Genomic DNA, 2,796 nt, shown 5'->3' with positions numbered 1-2,796 from the left:
AGCTGGGAGGAGGGGAGTTATGAGGGGAAAAAAGAGGAACAAATGTAATAATCTGAACAATAAAGATTTAATTTAAAAAAAAGTTTATATCTGAAGAGGCAGGCGATTGAGGCTATCTGGTTCCTATAGCCAGGCAGTCCCTTAGCCCTCTCTTTCACAGCAATCCTGTGTCAGAGTAATCATTCATCCATCACTCAGGGTCTGCTGGTCAGCCCTGGCACCTATCATTGGTAATGCTCTAATGCTCACATTACACTGACCTCTGCATTTGAAGATTCTATAGAGTAGTATGTCTTAGAAAGTAGCCTCCTTAATGAACCAAATAAACTGATGATCAAAAATAGACCCAGAGACATAGAAGCATGTACAAACTGTCAAACCTCAGAGGGAAGGCAGAAGAGAGTGGGTGGGAAGAGATCAACCAATGAACTTGTATGCCTATATGCATAACTCGTGGACACAGATAATGGGTGGTGAGGGCCTGGGGCGGGGGAGGGAGGCAGCAGGCTAGAAGAGGTTAATGGGGGGAAAAGGAGGAGCTATGTAATACTTTCAACAATAAAGATTTTTTTAAAAAGAAAATAACTTCCTTGTTAACTGAGATACATAGTTTTTTGTTTTTTTTTTAAATCAATGATTAATGATTTTTTTTAAAATATATTTTTATTGATTTTTTACAGAGAGGAAGGGAGAGAGATAGAGAGTTAGAAACATCGATGACAGAGAAACATCGATCAGCTGCCTCCTGCACATCTCCTACTGGAGATATGCCCACAACCCAGGTACATGCCCTTGACCGGAATCGAACCCGGGACCTTTCAGTCCGCAGGCCGACGCTCTATCCACTGAGCCAAACCGGTTTCGGCGAGATACATAGTTTTTGAGCTACTATTCAGATAACAAGTACTAAACATTCCTATTTTGTGTCAATCAAGATGTGTTTGTACACACTAAACCTAAAAAGAGAGACAGCCTTGGCTGAGTGGCTCAGTTGATTGGAGCACAGTCCTGTACACCAAAAGACTGTGGGTTCGATTCCCATTCAGAGCACATACCTAGGTTGCTGGTTCAATCCCTAGATGGGGCACATTTGGAAGGAAACCTATCGATGCTTCTCTCTCTCCCCCTTCCTCTCTCTCTAAAATCAATTTTAAGACAAACAAACAAACATATCCTTGGATGAGGATTAAAAAACAGAAGAGAGCGATAGAAAAAGTGCCAAAACCTTTCCATAATGCTATTAATACCTATAGTTGTCTACCTTTAACATGAGAAGCTATTTCTGAACTATGTAATTACTGGGTTACTCGAGACTCCTGATAGTTACCACAGTCAGTGTATTAAAGCCAGCTCTCCCGAGCAGATGTCCCAGGTCATTGACAGCAGTGAAAGGAGAAACGTGTGGAGAAAATCCTCCTTCCCTTTCCGTTTCTGCTAACTGTAATGAACACCGAAGTTCATAGAGGGTGTCGCCTCCAAACATTGCACCAATAAAAACTCCATCTGGTTTTAAAACATAATTAATCTGTAATAAATACAAGACAACAAAACTTTTCAAAATGTTATATATAAAAATGGTAAAAGAATAAATATATGGTGTCTAAATCAATATCTTGTGATTACATTCTTATCTTGTCAAATTAATGATCACATAATTTAATAAATAACACCTAAGGCAACAACTATCAGAAAGGCATTATACTTAACATTGTTGTAAAGATAGACAATACATGTATTAATAGTATTAGTATCTGTAAAATGTTATTTTTTACTAATAGAAAACTTATTTTTATATTCAGAAAAATAACAAAAGAAAAAAGTAGATAGTGTAGAAGATTGCAAAAGTCACAATTCCCTCTGTGTCTGTGTCCTCTGAAATGCCATTCTGTAACAGCTCCCATCAAGAGATGGAGTTTACTTCCCCACTCCTTGAATCGGGCTGGCCTGTGACTTGCTTTGGCCAAAGCAAGGGCAAGTGACAGTGCGTCAGTGTCAAACTGAGGTCTCTAATGGCCTTGCATGCTTCTATCTGCTCTCTTGGAGCCCCGTGTGGCTACCATGTGGTGAACAAGCTAGCCTGAGGAGCAGAGGTAAGCCAGGCATCCCAGCTGAGGCCATTCTTGACTAGCAAGATTCAAGACAATCTAGTAGCGGAGCACAGACACATGGGTGAGCCACATCAGAACCAGAAGAAGTTCCTAAGTCCAGCCCAAATTCCCAACCCACAAAAATCACAAGACACATAAATTGTTGTTTTAAATCACTAAGCTGGGGTGGCTTGATATGCAGAAAAAGCTAATTTATAAAGAAACCATTATGATTCACAACATTAACCTGGAAACACATTAGCTTTCCTTCAAGAGAAGTAACTAACTTTCTTTCTAGCTTGAAAACAAAAACACTGTAATTGGTAACTTAAGCAAAGTAGTGGCTAGAAGGAATTCCAGAATCACCAATGTTTACTCATGACCCTCTTAGACCTACAATCTGTAACTAGCTTTAACTGGCTATTCTCTACAATGAGGAACATCACAGGAAAGGATAGATTCTGAAGTAAACCAGGACCCAAATAACAGCAGGCTCTTCTAATCAGAGTATTCATCTTGAATTTATATTAAATATATTATTTAATTATATATTTTATATTATAAAATATAAAGAAATTTATTATAAAACATGAAGCAATTACAAAACACTACTAGTATATAAGCAAACTGCAAAATCCTTGGTTTCTTCCCTTCTGTCCCTTTAGAGTTACTTCCTTCTCTAGTCACCAGACTCTAACATAGCACGTAT

General features: G+C 38.6%; 1 protein-coding gene across 1 annotated transcript in view; it reads right to left on the bottom strand.

Annotated features, from left to right (window-relative positions):
• Nucleotides 1-2,796, bottom strand: part of NDUFAF5 (NADH:ubiquinone oxidoreductase complex assembly factor 5) — a 31,419-nt gene that overhangs the window by 12,571 nt on the left and 16,052 nt on the right. The window contains exon 7 of the mRNA XM_006758103.2: nt 1,328-1,525. Coding sequence (XP_006758166.1) covers nt 1,328-1,525 — 198 coding nt within the window. The remainder of the gene's footprint in view (nt 1-1,327; nt 1,526-2,796) is intronic.

This window comes from Myotis davidii, unplaced genomic scaffold (genome assembly GCF_000327345.1).
Source record: "Myotis davidii unplaced genomic scaffold, ASM32734v1 scaffold32, whole genome shotgun sequence".
NCBI classification, from domain to species: Eukaryota; Metazoa; Chordata; class Mammalia; order Chiroptera; family Vespertilionidae; genus Myotis; species Myotis davidii.
The sequence above is the reverse complement of the archived record's forward strand: the minus strand, read 5'-3'. Positions and strand labels throughout refer to the sequence as shown.